Below are 16226 nucleotides of genomic sequence, written 5' to 3'. Positions count from 1 at the left end.
GCCCCCGGGCTGCCCTGCAGGTCCGAGGGGGCTGTGGAGACAGAAATGGAGCAATCTCCGTAGGCGCTCAGGCTGTGGGATCGTCCAAACCTCCTTCACCCAAACGCCCTGCAGAGCCGGGCAAGGCCCTGACATCTGCCAGAGCTGGTACCCCAGGGCAGCGCCGGGCAGGTCAGGGATGGGGCTGGAGTTGCACTCTGAATTCTGACCCTTCAGGACCCCCGAGAACATGGCTCAGCCCCCCTTGGCCCTTTCACTCCCAGTGGGGAAATGGGTTTAACCCTAACACGGGTCTATGGGGGCAAACGAAGGAGCCAAGGGCAGAAAGGAAGTGGCCGGGTGTGTCTGGTTACCAGACCCTTCCTGGAGAGAGCATTCACTCTGAACCCCGACAGCAGCTCTCGTGTGCCACAGGCTTTCCGACAGACCGGGCCGGGCCTGTCCGCCCCACGGGGGCTCTCGTGTGCCACGGGCTGTCTAGGGGGTGATGATCGCTGGGCCCTGTCCGCCCCACGGGGGCTCTCGTGTGCCACGGGCTGTATAGGGGGTGATGATCGCTGGGCCCTGTCCATTCCACGGGGGTTCTCGTGTGCCACAAGCTTTCCGACAGACCGGGCCAGCCTGTCTAGGGGTGAGATTGCTGGGCCCTGTCTGCTCCATGGGGGCTCTCGTGTGCCACGGGCTTTCAGGCCCCTGTTCTCAGAGCAGGGTCATTATCGTGCCATTGAGACACCCGGCTCCCCAGTTTCTGGGTGCCCCTGAGAGCCCCTGGGTGAGGGCTGGCAGGCCCCGGTGAGACAAGCCCCCGCTGCATGTGGGGCTGATGCAGAGCGAGGTGCCCGAGTCCAATCCTCTGCCCCGGGCACTCCTGGGGGGCGAGGTTGGGCCCTGCCCCCCCCCCAGCGCTGCCACCCGCCGGGCACTGAGCGCTCCCGGGGGGCGCCCGCAGGGGAGAGTCACAAATCAAAAGAGAGGGGGAGGGGGAGGGGCCGCCCCCCGTGTCAGGGGGCGGGGGAGGGGCAGGGGCGCCCCAGTCGCAGGGGGCGGGGGAGGGGAGGGGCTGCCCCCCGTGTCAGGGGGCGGGGGAGGGGCAGGAGCCGCACACCCCCCCCCGTGTCAGGGGGTGGGGGAGGGGCAGGGGGCGCCCCAGTCTCAGGGGGCGGGGGAGGGGCAGGGGCCGCTCCCCCGTGTCAGGGGGTGGGGGAGGGGCAGGGGCGCCCCAGTCTCAAGGGGCGGGGGAGGGGCAGGGGCGCCCCAGTCTCAGGGGGCGGGGGAGGGGCAGGGGCCGCCCCCCCGTGTCAGGGGGTGGGGGAGGGGCAGGGGGCGCCCCAGTCTCAGGGGGCGGGAGAGGGGCAGGGGCCGCACCCCCCCGTGTCAGGGGGTGGGGGAGGGGCCGGGGCGCCCCAGTCGCAGGGGGCGGGGCGGACACTACATTTCCCATCGCCCCCCGCGGCGGCCGGAAGCGGCAGGAGGACGCGGCAGCGGCGACCCCGGCCCGGCGGCCCCGTCACCCGGTAACCGGCCCCCGCCCGGCGCGTGACAGAGCCCGGGCCCCCTCCCCCCTCAGTGCCCCTCCCCCCGTGTACCCCCAGCGCCCAGAGCCCCGCCCCTCCCCCCCGAGCCCCCCTCCCGCCCCTCCCCTCGTGTACCCCCCGGCGCCCCGAGCCCCCCGCCCCTCTCAGTTCCCTCTGCCCCCCAGCCAGTGCTCCCCGGGCCCCCCAGTCACCCCAGCCCCCAGTGCCTTCGGCCCCCCAGTTCCCTCTGGGTCCCAGAGCCCCAGCTGCCCCTTGTCTCCCCTCTCGCTGGGCCCGGCCCCCCCGGCGGGTTGCGGGGTGCGGGCACTCGGGGCTGGGGGTGCTCAGAGGGGGGGGGTGACCGTTCCTGAGGCTCCGAGCTGCGCCCCCTCACTTTGGATTGGGGCGGGGGGAGGTGCTCTGCTCCGCTCCGCTCCGCTCTGAGGGGGCGCTGGCTTTGGGGTGACGCAGAGGCAGCCGACCCCTGGCTCTGCCCCTTTGGCATATGGGCCGGGAGCGATGCCCTGTGCCCATCCGATCCCCCTGGCCCTGCTCCACGGGATGCAGGGATCCTTTCCCTCTGGGCCAGGTGCTGCGAGCTCCCCGCTGCAGGGGTGTCAGCCTGCCCTGTCCCCAGGCAGTGGGCCAGGAGGGGTGGTGGGAGCAGCGCTGGAGTGGCTGTTAATAAGCCTGCAGGATGGATGAAGCCCTGTAACTCCTGAGAGCTTATTGAATTACAGAGAGATTCCAGTTGTCAGAGCGCTCGACAGAAGGAAGTTATATGGTGTCCCTCCGCAGCGCGGCGCCTCCCTTCCCACAGACCGCTCCAGGCTCCCTCTCCCTCATAAAACATGTGCCCGTCTTCCCGTCCGCCAGGGTCTGGTTTTCACTGTCTCCTGCCAGCCCTTGGTGTATCCTCCATTCTTCACACCCAGCCTGGGTTCTCTGGAACTGCCCCTCCCGCTGCCTCTGTCCTCACATGGGGTCAGGGCTCAGCAGCATTAGCAGACAAGCCCGGGGCTGGACAGGGTGATGCTCTGAAATCCCAGCAGCACTTTGACTGCTGAGCCAGGAGGTCTGGGGAAGAGGGCAGAGCCAGCAGCCCCTAGTCTGGGGGTGCGTGAGGCAGAATGGGGGCAATGCAGGCAGCCCCTGGCATGGGGGGGCATGAAGTGGGGGTGAGCGGTGCAGGCAGCCCCCAGTATGGAGGGCATGAGGTAGGGATGGGCGGTGCAGGCAGCCCCTGGAGTGTGTGTGGGGGGGTGGGCAGCGTAGGTAGCCCCTGGCATAGGGTGTGTGAGGCGGGGGTGGGCAGTGCAGGCAGCCCCCGGCGTGGGGAGCGTGAGGCGGGGGTGGGCAGTGCAGGCAGCCCCCGGCGTGGGGGGTGTGAGGCGGGGGTGGGCAGTGCAGGCAGCCCCCGGCGTGGGGAGCGTGAGGCGGGGGTGGGCAGTGCAGGCAGCCCCCAGTGTGGGGGGTGTGAGGCGGGGGTGGGCGGTGCAGGCAGCCCCCAGTGTGGGGGGTGTGAGGCGGGGGTGGGCGGTGCAGGCAGCCCCCGGCGTGGGGAGCGTGAGGCTGGGGTGGGCGGTGCAGGCAGCCGCCAGCCCCTGCTCTGGAATTGGGGCGGGAGCGGTGCCAGCAGCCCGTGTGAAGTGTGAGTGGTACAAGGGCTGTCGTTGGCAGGACTCCTGACTGGTGGTGGTCCTCTGCCCTTCTAGAGCTGTTCGTGTACAGAGCTGGACGGCTTTGCTGGTGTGTTATGAAGACTCCGCGCCCCGGGGACGTGGTAGAGATCGCTCACCCCCAGTGAGCTGTCCCCTCGAGGAGGGGCCTGGCAGCTGTTCAGCAGTGCACGGCACTGCCACCCCCGGTGAGGCGAGGAAGAGCAAGCGGCACAGGTCAGTTAGGCAGAAGGGAATTACCCAGCTGGGAGGTGGCCAAGACAAGAGGGTGACAGGGCTGCACCTGCCATGGGCTCTTTGATCACAAGCAGACAACCTCTGCTGCACGTCGCCTATGAAGGAAGTGGCAGGGTGTGGACTGAGCCCTAACCCCGAGGGAACAGCGTCACCTCCTGCAGCATCTTCGAGCTTGTCCTGGCTGGCGGTGAGATCTGGCAGGGCCCCAGGCAGGGCGAGCGGCTGGCTGCTGTTGTCCTGGCTGAGTGGTCAGTTGCCAAGTTACATAGATTTTGCTCTTTTAATCCGCTCATTCTTACAGCACCCAAGCCTGTGCCTGGGGCCTCCCAGACCACGTGCTGCCTGGGTCCCTGCCCAAAGCACTTCCAGCCTTCGCCTGATGTGACGTGGGCAGCGAGGGGCGACCGGGTGGAGCAGGCTCAGGGTGACAGTCGGAAAGTCTCCCAGCAAAGGCCAGTGGTGTTGGAAGCTAAGCTCCCACTGGCTCTAAGGCAGGGGTGCCTCTTGGTGGCTGTCTAGGTCTTGGTTAATTCCCCCCTCGTCACGGGGGGAGCTGGGGCCTCCAGTTGTATGCAGCCCTGGGATCTTACTGTTGCTTTCAGACTCCCTCCTCTCCCCTGTTTGTCGTGCTTACGGGGTCCTGTTCTCAGTGAGGTTGCTGGCTCTTTGGGGCTGGGACCAGATCCTCCCCTCTGCATTGCCTCAGCATAGGGGTGGTCAGGGCCTTCTGCATGCAGCAAACAGGAATGGAGCATCAGCAGGACTCGGGGTGAGGTGAGGCAGGTGCGTTGGTCTGCAGGCTCGAGGAGCCTGGTGCAGGCCGGCGGGGCCGTGTGGAAGCCTTTGTGTGGGGAGGAGGTGAAGGAGGCCTGGAGCTGGTGCCAGGGGCGTGGGGGGAGGGAACAGATCTGAAAAGTGACCTGGTCAGAGATGCAGGCAGGGGCATGACCTGGGACCCAAGCGCCAGAAGTTTGAGCTTGATGCTCAGCGCCCTGGGGTGCACAGATTCTAAGGCCAGAGGGACCATAGTGATTGTCTGCTCTGACCCCCTGTGCAGCACAGGCTGGAGAGCTGCCCTGGATTCATCCCTGATGGAGCTAGAGCAAAACATCCCATCTTGATTGAAAAATGGCCAGTGATGGAGAATCCACCATGGCCCTGGGTAAGTTGTTCCAATGGTTAGTCCCCCTTTGTTACACTGAATTTCTCTAGCTTCAGCTTCCAGCCATTGGATCTCATTAGACCTTTGTCTGTTGGGTGAGGAGCACTCTCTGGTCAAATTCAAGGTGCGGGGGGGACGCCATGGCTGAGGCATCGTGTGCCAGTGAGGAGGAGTTTGGAGGGCGTGGAGAGAGGGGAGGTTGTCTTCCTGGCCACGCAGCCTCTCCTTGGGCATCCTCCCTCCAGCCTCTCTCATCATTTCTGATGCTTTTCTCTGAATTCCCCCATTTGCCAGAACAGGTTGGTACTGAAGGGCCGGGCTGGATCACAGCATTCAGGATGTGGGTTTCAGCTGCCTCTGCAGCCTGAAATAACACACATGCTTTCAGCATCACCCCGTGTATCTCTCCGCTGTCCCAGTGAATGTCTGTGTTGGGCTGTTTTCCCCGGGTGTATTCACCACACGTTTCCAGGCTGAATTCTCCTGTATTTCCAACCTCGCTAGGTTCCTTTGAATTATTTATCTGCGCTTTCCAGTGTTTGCAACACCTCTCTGCTCCGGCTCATCTGCAAATTTAATTATAATTCATTATTCAAGTCAAATGTTGTGAGTCCGTGTCAAACGATACCCTGGTGGCCAGTGCTTGTCCAAAAGCTCTGGCCAGTAATCCTTGTGAAAGAACTCGTGTTCTGGATAACCCCCGTGGCTTCCCTCGACATTTGCATAGCGTCTCTTCGGTGTTTGTTCCATTCTTTCACTAGAGATTGCGGTTGGATTTGCCATACGGTGGGGGTCGGGGTTATTGTTCCTTCTCGGATAGAAAATCAGTACCTCCTTTACGTTTTTCACTCCTCTCCAGAGCTCTGTGATTTTTTACCAATATTGTCTGTAGTTCGGTAGGTTAATTAGCTGACTCCTTGATACTCTACAGTGCCTGGCACCCTGATGAGCTGATTTTATAGAGAGCGATCTTTGGTTTTCTATTTTCTTTTACCAGCAGCTGTTTTCACAAATCCTTATTTGGGTGGTTAAAGACATTTAAATAATCTCAGCCTTTTTTGAGTCCTGGTTAATTTTATCTCCTTCCTTATTTATTAATAGACCTACTTTCTCTCTAGTGCTGATCCTGTCCCTGATATATTTGTAAAATCCCTTCGTGTTCCCCTTAGCCCTTCATGTCATTAACTCATTCTGCTTTTTGTTGCCTTTTCTTTTCCCTGCAGCTTTGAAGGGACAGTATCGACTTACAAATCACAGCCCTGTCTGAAAATGTTTCCCTTCTATTGTTGCAGGTATCTCTTAAGAGCATCAGGGGAAAGGCTTGATTGAAATCTCTCTGTTTTCCAGTGAGATTCCTGTGTGCCTTTGACAGCACTCCAGCTTTCACTGTCTTCCCTTTACAGTTTATTTCCCCTGCTGTTTGAGTGGATCTTTCACACAGCAACAGGGGACCGAGACATTTGAAAAGCACACCAGTCGGCGGGGGTCTCAGGGCAGGAGTAGCTGTGGAGCTACTCCCCAGGCACTTTTGAGAACTGACTCGCTTTGTGCTTTACTCTGTGCCTTTCTTTGGCTCTGTGTCTGTGGGTTCATTTCTCCATTGCCAGGGCAGCTTCCTGTATCCTCAGCTCTGCCTCTCCCTGGCATGTACGGCCCCTCCCTTGAGTGTCTGAGCTAGTCCCTTTGTGGAGCGGATTGGATGGGGGTCGCTGAAGAGTGGTTACCTCTGCTTGCCTCTGAGCTGGTCTGGGTCAGGTGAGTGCCAGGAGCTATGTTCTGAAAGGCAGCCCTGTGGAGAGGTGTCGGACCTTCCCCTGGCCAGGGCTCTGCCTGCAAAGGGTACTGCTATTCTCTGTCCCTAGTCCCTTTAGGATCCTTGACAAGGCGGCAGGGCCGGTTCCGAAGTGACCAGAGGAGCAAGCAGATGGGAGTTTTGCAAGGGAGAGTGACAGCCAGATACACCTAACAAACATGCTCTACACTTAGGCCAATAACCGCCCCAAAGACCGAACAAACAAATGAAACCCCTGCAAGAGTAAAAATAAGGCAAAGATCGCGGGCAGCCATCCAGCAGCGGAGTGGGGGTGTCCAGTGTATTGCACTGAACGCAGCATGTCTGATTCCCTGCCCTATGGGCAGGGTGCGCTTGTGAGCATTCAGTGCACGCAGCTCCTGGCCCTCAGACACCAAGCGTGGGCTCTGGAGACCACAGTGGCTGAAGTGGAGGAGCTAAGAGAGGCAGAGAGATGCATAGAGGAGACTTTTCCGGACACAGCAGAGTGGTCCCACCCCCTGTCTGACAGCACTGTGCTGTCGAGGAGGATGAAAGTCTTGGGGAAAGAGAACATCAGGCTGGAGTGGAAGGAAACGATCCCATAGTTGGGACCCGTCTTCCAGGTGATGTCATGGTATCCAGGTGATGTCATGGTGCATCTGAAGAAGTGGGTTTTGTACCCACAAAAGTTTATGCCCAAATAAATCTGTTAGTCTTTAAGTTGCCACCGGACTCCTTATGGTATCCTCTGGCACTGAGGTCCCCAGTTATTAGGAAGGCAATAGTACTGCGGGATTTGATTATTACAAATATAGATAGCTGGGTTTGTGATGACTAGGAGAACCTCATGGTGACTTGCCTGCTGGGTGCCACCACTTGAAGCATGAGCTGGTGGTCATGGTACATATAGATACCAATGATATAGGGAAAAGCAGGTGAGAGGTTCTGGAGGCCAAATGTAGGCTGTTCGGTAAGAGATTGAAGTCCAGCACCTCCATGGTAGCATTCTCTGAAATGCTTCCAGTTCCATGCTCGGGGCCAGGTAGACAGGCAGAACTGCAGGGCCTCAGTGCGTGGATAAGATGATTTTGGGAGGAGGGATCTAGATTTATTAGGAACGGAATATTTTGGGAAAGGAGGATATCCTAGTAAAGAGGAGACGATAGAAGCTGATAAAATACAGGTAGGAACTGAAGAGAAATAGTCAAATGAAAGAGAGTCCCATTCAGTTCCATCACATGCAGGCAGGCCACCAAATAGTGACACATTTTGTCAGTACTTGTGTACAAATGCTAGAAGTCTAAATACTAAGATGGGTGAACTTGAGTGCCTGGTAGTAAATGAGGATATTGCTATAATAGGCATCACAGAAACTTGGTGGAATAATGATAATTGATGGGACATTGTAATACTAGGGTAGGAAATATGTAGGCGTGGCAGAGTAGGTCACGCTGATGAGCTAGTGGCACTGTATGTGAAAGAAAACATAGTCAAATATAGTAAAAATGTTGACTGAAACTGTACCATAGAATCGCTATGGATAGAAATTCCGTTCTTGAATAGTAAGAGTAGCAACAGGAATATACTGCCGACCACCTGACCAGGGTGGTGACAGTGACTGTGAAATGCTCAGGGAGATTAGAGAGGCGACAAAAACAGAAAATCCAATAGTAATAGTGGATTTCAGCTACCCTGTATTGACCGGGTACATATCACTTCAGCCCAGGATGCAGAGATAACATTTCTAGACACCATTAATGACTGTTTCTTGGAGCAGCTTGTCTTGGATCCTCCAAAGGGAGAGACAGTTCTTGATTTAGTCCTCTGCGGAGCACAGGATCTAGTCCAAGATGTGAATCGAGCGGAACCGCTTGGTAATAGCATCACAGATCCACAGGGCTGGTGCTCTGACCCCAGCTTTGGAACAGTCTCTCGGAAGAGCTCTTCAATGAGCCAAACCTCCTAAGGGTCTTGCTTTTCTCCAGGGTAAGCCACACAGCTTCACCACCTCCTTAAGAACCTCTGGTCCTTCAGCACCTGTGCTTCACGCTGAGCTCCGGCCAGTGAGTCCAACTGAGGCAGACCCCGAGGGAGACGTGTAGAGGCTTAGGGAACCAGGCAACTCCTCCGCCAGCGGCTGCAGGGACACTCAGCCAGCGTGGCCGACAGGCGGGTTTATTAGGTTTATTAGTTGACTGGACACAGCACAGGAAGTCCTTGGTTAGCCCAGAGAAAAGGAAGTGACCGCCTAGTCCATCCTGCTCAGCACAGAGCCCAACCCCCGTCCCTCTGACCTCTCTTTGTCCCAGTTCACTTAACTCCCACCTCACCCCCAGGCCTTTGTTCCCCAGCTGGGCAAACACAGCTTGGCTTTCTGCTGAGAGTTGGGGCCATCCATGGTGGCTGGTCGCTAGGGATCAAAGTCCCAGTGATTGGGGTTGCCATTGTCTTCTCACAAACTCCCTGGATATGGGGCTCAAGCCCCAGACAGCTGGGAGCCATCCACACCTGAGTCTCTGAGCTGCTGCAGAGAGCAAACAGCCCTTTCTACCCCTGGGGTAACCCTGCAGCACATAAGGGAAACTGAGTAACAGGCTTCAGAAAAATATTTGAAAAACTTTCCACTCTGTCATAAATAGTGACCATAATGAAGTTAAATTTCATATCCTTGTAGGGTGGAAAATACTAAAGCAGGGGTAGGCAACCTATGGCACGTGTGCCAAAGGCGGCACGCGAGCTGATTTTCAGTGGCACTCACACTGCCCAAGTCCTGCCCACCGCTCCGGGGGGCTCTGCATCTTAATTTAATTTTAAATGAAACTTCTTAAATATTTTGAAACCTTATTTACTTTACATACAACAATAGTTTAGTTATATATTATAGGCTTATAGAAAGAGACCTTCTAAAAAGGTTAAAATGGATTACTGGCATGCGAAACCTTAAATCAGAGTGAATAAATGAAGACTCGGCACACTACTTCTGAAAGGTTGCCGACCCCTGTACTAAAGAAATCCACCACAGCAGCATTTAACCTCAAAAAGGGAGAACTACACACATGTGGAAGCCAGTTAATGGGGATTAACAGTCACAAGAGGGAAATGCCTGCAAGCTGCATGGGAACAACTTAAAAACGCCTCAATAGACGCTCAAACGAAATGTATAACCCACATAAAAAAAATAAGAGGGCCAAAAATACCCCCCCGGCTAAACAGTGGAATAAAAGAGGTGGTTAGATGCAAAAAGGCATCCTTTAAAAATTGGAACTCAGATCCCAGTGAGGAAAATAGAAAAGCGCATAAGCTTTGACAAGTCAAGTGTAAAAGTATAATGAGTCAGGCCAAGAAAAACTTTGAAAAGCAACTAGCCAAAGACACACAAACTAACAGCAAAATGTTTTTAAGTACATCTGAGGCAGGAAGCTGCCAAACCGACAGTGGGGGACAATGGAGGTGCTAAAGGAGCACTCCAGGCAGACAAGGCTGTTGCGGAGAAGCTAAATTAATTCTTTGCTTTGGTCTTCGCCGCACAGGATGCGAGGGAGATTCACACACCTGCACCATTCTTTTTCAGCACAGATCTGAGCAATTGTCCCAAATGGAGGTGTCAGTAGAGAAGGTCTTGGAAGAAACTGTTAAATTAAACAGTAATAAGTCACTAAGACCAGGCGTTATCCACCCAAGAGTTCTGAAGGAACTCAAATGAAATTGCAGAACTAGTAACTGGAGTACATAACCTATTGCTTCAGTCAGCCCCCGGACGACTGGAGGATAGCTAATGTAACAGTGATTTTTACAAAAGGCTCCAGAGGCGATCCTGGCAATTACAGGCTGGTAAGCCTAGCTTCTGTGCCAGGGCAATTGGTTGAAACTAAAGAACAAAATTATCACACTCACAAATGAGCACAATATGTTGGGGAAGACTCAACATAGCTTTTGAAAAGGGAAATCATGTCTCGCCAATCTATTAGAATTCTTTGAGGGGGTCAAGAAGCATGCGGAGCAGGGCCGGCGCTTCCACTAGGCAACCCTAGGCGGTCGCCTAGGGTGGCAGGATTTGGGGGGGCGGCATTTTGCCGTCCTCGGCGGAAATTCGGTGGCGGGGGGTCCTTCTGCTCCGGGTCTTCAGCGGAAATTTGGCGGCGGCTCCTTCACTTGCTCCGGGACCCGCCGCCAAAGTGCCCCGAAGATGCGGAGCAGAAAGACGCCCGCCGCCGAATGCTCAGAGGAGGAGCGCTGCCGCTTATGCGGAGAAAGGAGATCCAGTGGCTATAGTGTACTTGGACTTTCAGAAAGCCTTTGACAGGATCCCACACCAAAGACTCCTAAGCAAACTCCGCAGTTATGGGATAAGAGGGAAGGTTCTCTCACGGATCAGTAACTGGTTAAAAGATAGGAAACAAAGGGTAGGGATAAGTGGTTAGTTTTCAGAATGAAGAGAGGTAAATAGTGGTGTCCCCCAGGGGTCTGTGCCTGGACCAATGCTGTTCAACATATTCAAAAATGATCTGGCAAAGGGGATGAACAGTCAGAGGGCAAAGTTTGCAGACGGTACAAAATTACTCAAGATAGTTAAGTCAAAGCAGACTGTGAAGAGTTACAAAGGGATCTCCCAAAACTGTGTGACTAGGCAACAAAATGAAACTTGAAATTCAAATTGATAAGTGCCAAGTAATGCACATTGGAAAACATAATCCCAACTGTACATACAACATGATGGGGTCTAAATTAGCTGTTACCTCTCAAGAAAGAGATCTTGGCGACATCATGGATAGTTCTGTGAAAACATCCACTCAATGTGCCGCAGCACTCAGAAAAGCGAACAGAATGGTAGGAACCATTAGGAAAAGGACAAATAATAAGACAGAATTTCATAATGCCTTTATATAAATCCATGGTACGCCCACACCTTGAATATTGCATGCGATTCTGGTTGCCCCGTCTCAAAAAAGATAAATCAGAACTGGAAAAGGCGCAGAGAAAGGCAACAAAAATGATCGGGGGATGGAACAGCTTCCATACGAGGAGAGATTAAAAAGACTGGGATTGTTCTGCTTGGAAAAGAGATGTCGGGGGACTGGGGGGTTATGATAGAGGTCTAAAATCATGACTGGGGTGGAGAAAGTGAATAGGGAAGTGTTATTTACCCCTTCACATATCAGACAAGCCAGGGGTCACCCAATGAAACGAATAGGCAGCAGGTTTACAATGGAAATACTTCACACAAAGCACAGTCAGCCTGTGTTACTGGTTGCCAGGGAGTGTTGGGAAGGCCAAAAGTATAAGTGGGTTCAAAAAAAGAATTAGGTAAGTTTCTGAAGGACAGATTCATCAACAGCTATTAGCCAAGATAGTCAGGTATTTAACCTCACGCTCTGTGTGTCCTTAAGCCTCTGACAGCCAGAAACTGGGACTAGCCAATGGGACGGCTCACTCGGTAATTGCCCTGTTCTGTTCATTCCCTCTGAAGCACCTGGCCCTGGCCGTTGTCAGAAGACAGGACACTGAGCTAGGTGGACCATTGCTCTGGCCTGGCATGGCCATTTGTACTGAATGGCTGTGGGATTGGTGCCTGATGCGCCTGCTAGGGTGTGTTTAGTCCGGCCCGGTGCAGATCATGACACTTGGATTTGTGTGTCTGTCGCGGTGGCAGCGGACTGCTTGGGGTGCGGCAGGCCCTGAGCAGTGCTTGGGGCACCTGCCTTCCCTATACAGTACCTGCTCCGACCCCGGCATTTGTAGTCCTCCTTCCCTGTGCTTGTGAAACAGTGCACTTCCCAGACCAGATGGTCCATGAACATGTTCAGTCTGGTGTCCCACCCCCAGTGCCCAGTTAGCAATCTGTCTGCTGGTGCTAGCGCAGTTAGAGATCCCCTGGCTTTGGGAAGCAGATGGGAGTGAGTGTGTGTGTGTGTGTGTGTGTGCACAGTGTGCACTCGGGGGGCGGGGGTGTCTGGGCAGATACCTGCCAGCACCAGTGCAGTAGGCGGCTCTGGCTGGCTGGGACTGAGTGCCCAGATGGGTCTGAAGCATCTGAGAAACTCTACAGGAATCCAGGTGCAAAGGGCTATGTGCTCCCGAGGAATGGGACGTGCCGGCGACTGACACGCTCCCCATGGCAGCCCCTTGTCTGCCAGCGTTGGGGGCTCCTTGTAGGGGCCCCGGGCCAGTTCTCAGCACTGCAGTTGCGGGCGGCGTGGGGCTCTGCTCTAGGTGTGAGCGCTGTTGGGATGTGCCAGGAGGTGGGACGAGCTCTGCAGTCCAAAGGGGTTTGTAATCTGGGCTGGCTAGAGTCTCCTTGTCCCTGCAGTGTGAGAAGAGCCCAGTCTGCAGCAAGCCGTGAAGAGTGACATTGTGTGCGTGGAAGTGCTGCACTGACCCATTGTGCTGTCCCACAAGGACACTTCCCAGCTCCCCGAGTGCTGCCGCCAGCCTGCAGCAGCCCAGGAATCCTGGCGGGGAGGCTGGCAGGCATGTCCCAGTCACAGGGGAAGGAGGCAGGGCAGGTGCGTTCTGACGCCAGGTTCGGCTGGCGCACTGCTGCAGCCCAGCCACCCCGGGCGCACCAGTCTGGGAGGAGAACGGCACATGCCTCCCCGCTCCTGCCCAAGGTGTTGCTGCTTCATTTTGTTGTCAAGGCTTTAAGGTTAACTATTCTATTGATGGAACTATGGATCGAGTGGAACTAGAAACCTCGAAGGCTAAAAATACAGCTCCCTGCCAGGAAATGAGGCAGCCTGCTGGGAGCGTGGCACTTTCACTTTTTCCAGGAACTGGCACACTGAGTGTGGATCCAGCAACCTGGGATCCAGGCCCTGTGATGCCCCGCACGCCGCCTAGCGTCATGTATCTCCTGCTGATCCCAGCACCCTTCAGTAGAAAGGAGTGCAGGTTCCTATTGCATCGGGTGCTGCTCCACCTGGGGCTGGGATCGGGGGCCTCACAACGGGTGTCAGGGTGGGTGAGCCTAGCCCAGCCCTCGCTGTAGGTCGGTGTGGGGCAGGATACAAGGCCACCTGCTGCTGGGATGTTGAGGTGAAAAGGGCCCACCAGACCCCCGTGTTAACAGGTTGGGGTTGTTGCAGGCTATCGCTGGCCTACTGGTATTGTAACAAGCATGTTACAGCTTTACAATCTCTCATTGAAGAGACAGAACGAGAAGGCAGAACGGTTAAAGCATCTGACATGGAAAGAATCAGTCAGGCTTTGATGTCGTGATCTGCCTTGTTCCCGTTAAGGCTTATCTCCTAGACAGTAGCGACTGCTCTTCTGGGGGAACAGGGCACCAGCTGAGCTGGGCTGAGCAGCTGCTGGTGCCGGAATCCACTCCTCTCTTCTCTAAGAGGAAGACACAAGGAGGAGCGAAAACAAGAGCTGAGATGGAGAGGGCAGCTTCTGTTTCTGGGGCGGACTCCCTTCCGCCCTGGCTGCTGGAGGGGCCGGGGCCCAGACACAGTGCGATCCCTCACGCTGACACCTGGCGCATGTGTGCCCGCGGCAGGCGTGGCTTTTAGCTGTCTTGGTGGTCACAGGCTCACAGCAGCGTTGCAAAGTGGAGTCAGACTCTTGACACAGAAGTGAAAGAGAGACGAGAGGGGGAACTAAGGTGGGGCAGCAAAGGACGCGGGGTGGGGCGACAGCAGGCAGCCAAGGCTCCTGTGCCAGGTGCTGGTCAGAATGTAGCGGTGCTGTTGGAGGGGGGATGGCATCGGTTCCCTCTCTGGCAGGGATGCCGAGGGTGGTGTCCGGTGGCTGCAGGGCCCCAGGAGATGGTGGTAAAGCTTGCTCCTTCCAGTCCACGTCTCCTCTCCCATGTGAGCAGCGTCCTGGGCAGGGGCAGCCTCATCCATTGACATTAACCAGGTGAAACACAGTTTGATTTTACCTATAAATGTTTCCCCTCGTCTGGAATCTTCCCGCGTGTTGTCATGGCAGCCCGTGACCTACCCGGAGCCCTGCAACCCCCTGGCCCGGTTCTTTGAACCGAACCAGCCCACTCTGTCCCAGGCTCGGCGCTGCCTTTCGCTGATTTGATGAGGTGGAGCTGGACTTTTGCTGAAGGCCGGGCTCTGCACAACAGGCCTTCGCTGGTGCAACCTCGGGCTCCGTATGTGACTGGGCTTTGGCTGCTGCTGGGCCAACCTACCTTCCTTGGCCCTGGGTGGTGCTCCTGGATCATCTAGTCTGGCGGACTGGAGCACACTAGCGAGGCATGGCCCTGCAGAAATGTACAGATGTGAGTCCAGGCAGGTCTCAGCCCCTGCTCTGGGTTTGGCTGGGGGTCGAGCCAGAGCCTGCAGAGCGAGTCCATGCTGGTGCTGCCTTCGGAGATTGGAGCCCCACTGCCTCTGCTGCGCACCTGCGTGTGCTCTCTGTCCCTGGCGTTTCTGTACATGGCAGGTGTGACGAAGCGGGACTGTTCTTAATGTTTCCTCTGAATACTGTAGGGTGCCTCAGTTTCCCCTATGCATTTCCACTCCCTCGTCAGTTCATGCTGCTGCTGCTTCTCCTGCAGCTTCACTCCACGTCCCCAGCCAGCTCCAAAACTGACTCACCCTCCACCCCTCCTCTTCTGGGCTTTGTCCCTTTCCCGGGCCAGGCGGTCACCTGATTTCTTTGTTCTCCAGCACCTTTAGCTATCTCCTTGCAGGGGGGAAGGGCCCCGGCCATTAGTTGCCAGGAGACAGAGTGTTGGCCATTTAGGTGCACTGGCCCTTTGCTCTGCAACAATTACACCCCCTTATCTCACCACCTAGCGACTTAAGAAATGCAAAGGGGAAACTGAGGCACCCACACAGTATTCAGAGGAAACATTAAGAACAGTCCCACTTGGTCACGGCAGGGCACAGCACAGAGGCGTCTTTGGGCTCCTCTGGGTGGCGGCTTGCTCAGCTGGTCCGGGAGCCTCCATGCTGTGTGGTGGGCACCGGCAGTGTGAGGGAGTGAGCTGTGAGGTTACCTGCTCAGTGCAGTGTGAATGAGATGGAGCCGAGGGCCGTTGCCCTGCCCCCGGAGCGTGAAATGGGTTGGTGGTGACGCGTGGCCGGGCCGTGCAGTGGAGTGTGTAATGGGCTGGGGGTATGAGCTGCGTTACCCTGTGAAATAAACCTCCGCATGCTGCAGCATGTTCCCTGCACGGTGTCCCACACTCCTGGGGTCCCCATGGGCCGCCTGGTGCAGTGACCCCACTGGCCCTGAAACGAGCAGCCCTGCTCCTGGCATACGCTGCACCAGCTGTGGTGTGGTCCACCTGCCCCCGGCTGCCGGTGTGTGACCCATATCCCCGCTGGGAATCTGCTGAGAGGAGAGTGCTTTGTGCCCGGCCTGCCGTGGCCTCTCCGTGTGCTCGTACGCCGCTGGACGTGTGGCTGGCTCTGGCACTAGAGGAGTGCGAGGCTGTGCCCAAGTGGAGAGCTGGCTGGCCGGGGGGTGGGGGGAGGCTCCTCCCAGCACCAGGCGCTTGCTAATTGATCCCATCTGGCTGGGAGGGGGAGGCAAGCTGAAAGGGAATCCGCTCTTCTGAGAAGGCCGTAAATCCTGAATAGGACGGTTCTCCTTGGAGGTGACTGGGACTGCGTGTAGCTGCTCCAGCCGAGTGCTGCTGCTGATGGGGGAGGCTCCGGGCCTGTCCCCTGTCCTAGCAGCTCCCCTCTGCATCCCAGCTCTCAGGAAGGGTGACTGTGTGCAGCTTTGGGTCTAGAGAAAGGCGGCCGCGGTCAGCCAGTGACCTGGAGCTGGGAAGCTGGCCTGAGCCTAGCCGGCTGCCGGCCCTGCTGAGCTGGGGGGAAGGCTGGTCCAGAGGATGCTGGCGCTGGAGTGTGTGGCAGCAGCAAGGAGGGAGCTGACCTCGGGGTCCCAGTGGG

The 16226-nt window shown here is 56.5% G+C and overlaps 1 protein-coding gene across 5 annotated transcripts in view; it reads left to right on the top strand.

The window, feature by feature from the left end:
* The first annotated feature begins 1397 nt into the window (after window positions 1-1397).
* R3HCC1L (R3H domain and coiled-coil containing 1 like) overlaps window positions 1398-16226 on the top strand; it is a 40612-nt gene continuing 25783 nt past the window's right edge. For 2 of the 5 annotated variants that reach the window (XM_065552741.1, XM_065552738.1), the window contains exons 1-3: window positions 1398-1514; window positions 3230-3409; window positions 4488-4592. In XM_065552741.1, coding sequence (XP_065408813.1) covers window positions 4569-4592 — 24 coding nt within the window. In that variant the 5' untranslated portion in view covers window positions 1398-1514; window positions 3230-3409; window positions 4488-4568. Of the gene's footprint in view, window positions 1515-3229; window positions 3410-4487; window positions 4593-16226 lie in introns of those variants that run through there. The other 3 variants (XM_065552739.1, XM_065552740.1, XM_065552737.1) reach the window with 3 other exon arrangements.

The sequence above is a fragment of the Chrysemys picta genome, chromosome 7 (assembly GCF_011386835.1).
Source record: "Chrysemys picta bellii isolate R12L10 chromosome 7, ASM1138683v2, whole genome shotgun sequence".
Lineage (NCBI taxonomy): Eukaryota > Metazoa > Chordata > Testudines > Emydidae > Chrysemys > Chrysemys picta.
The sequence above is the reverse complement of the archived record's forward strand: the minus strand, read 5'-3'. Positions and strand labels throughout refer to the sequence as shown.